Source organism: Kryptolebias marmoratus, linkage group LG15 (genome assembly GCF_001649575.2).
Source record: "Kryptolebias marmoratus isolate JLee-2015 linkage group LG15, ASM164957v2, whole genome shotgun sequence".
Lineage (NCBI taxonomy): Eukaryota > Metazoa > Chordata > Actinopteri > Cyprinodontiformes > Rivulidae > Kryptolebias > Kryptolebias marmoratus.
The window spans coordinates 2,031,210-2,032,103 of record NC_051444.1 but is presented as its reverse complement, the minus strand read 5'-3'; the positions used below and the strand labels follow the sequence as shown (position 1 = coordinate 2,032,103).

At 50.2% G+C, this 894-nt stretch overlaps 1 protein-coding gene across 1 annotated transcript in view; it reads right to left on the bottom strand.

Moving 5' to 3' along the window:
* baz2ba (bromodomain adjacent to zinc finger domain, 2Ba) overlaps window positions 1-894 on the bottom strand; it is a 118,322-nt gene that overhangs the window by 24,148 nt on the left and 93,280 nt on the right. The window contains exon 15 of the mRNA XM_037979909.1: window positions 237-434. Within this exon, the coding sequence (XP_037835837.1) occupies window positions 237-434 (198 nt within the window). The remainder of the gene's footprint in view (window positions 1-236; window positions 435-894) is intronic.

Below are 894 nucleotides of genomic sequence, written 5' to 3'. Positions count from 1 at the left end.
AAAGACATGAAGATACGAAGACACGAAGATACAAAGACATGAAGACACGAAGACATGAAGACACAAAGACACGAAGACATGAAGACACGAAGACATGAAGACACAAAGACACGAAGACATGAAGACATGAAGACACAAAGACATGAAGACATAAAGACACGAGCGTGAACCCTGACTCAGCAGCACGGACAGAAACACGTGAAGCTTTAAAGCCGCGCTGGCGTTCAGACGCCGACATCAGAGCGGTCCGCGGTGACAGAACGTCCGCCACGCCGCCGCGCTCCCTCACCTTGCTGCCTGCGAGCTTCCTTCGCCGCCCGGGCCAACGCCTGCTTTTCCAGTTTCCTCATCAGCTTCATCTGAGCAGCCTGCCGGGCGATTTCTGCATAGAGCAGAAAGAAAGGAACACCTGAACACCTGAACTCGCCTGGAACCCGAGTTTATGGACTACGGTGAACGACGGCAGAAGAAGCTCCACCCTCGCCGAGCACCGAGGTTTCAGAACATAAAACTGATCAGGTTCTAAAATTATTTAAATCTGACGTAACAAACAACAGATTCCACCGAGTCGTTATTTATTAAACAGGAACTGGTTCTAGCCTCAAGACGTTTAAGACAGATTCACCCAGAAGGTCAGACCGTGCAGTGCTCAGCCTCTACAGGCCTCAGTCAGCAGGTCAAAGGTCAAAGGTTAAAGCCTCTTCTCTCCAAAAACAACATGGCAGCTCGACTTGAAGGAACCAGAAAACTTCTGGAGCAGAACCAGATGTTTACCCAGAATGCACTGCAGCTGTCAGCACGGTGGTGGAGGGCTGATGGTTTGGGCTGATTCTGGAGTCAGATGTGACAAACAGGACAATGATCCCAAACACAGCAGAACGGTCCAGAACCAGA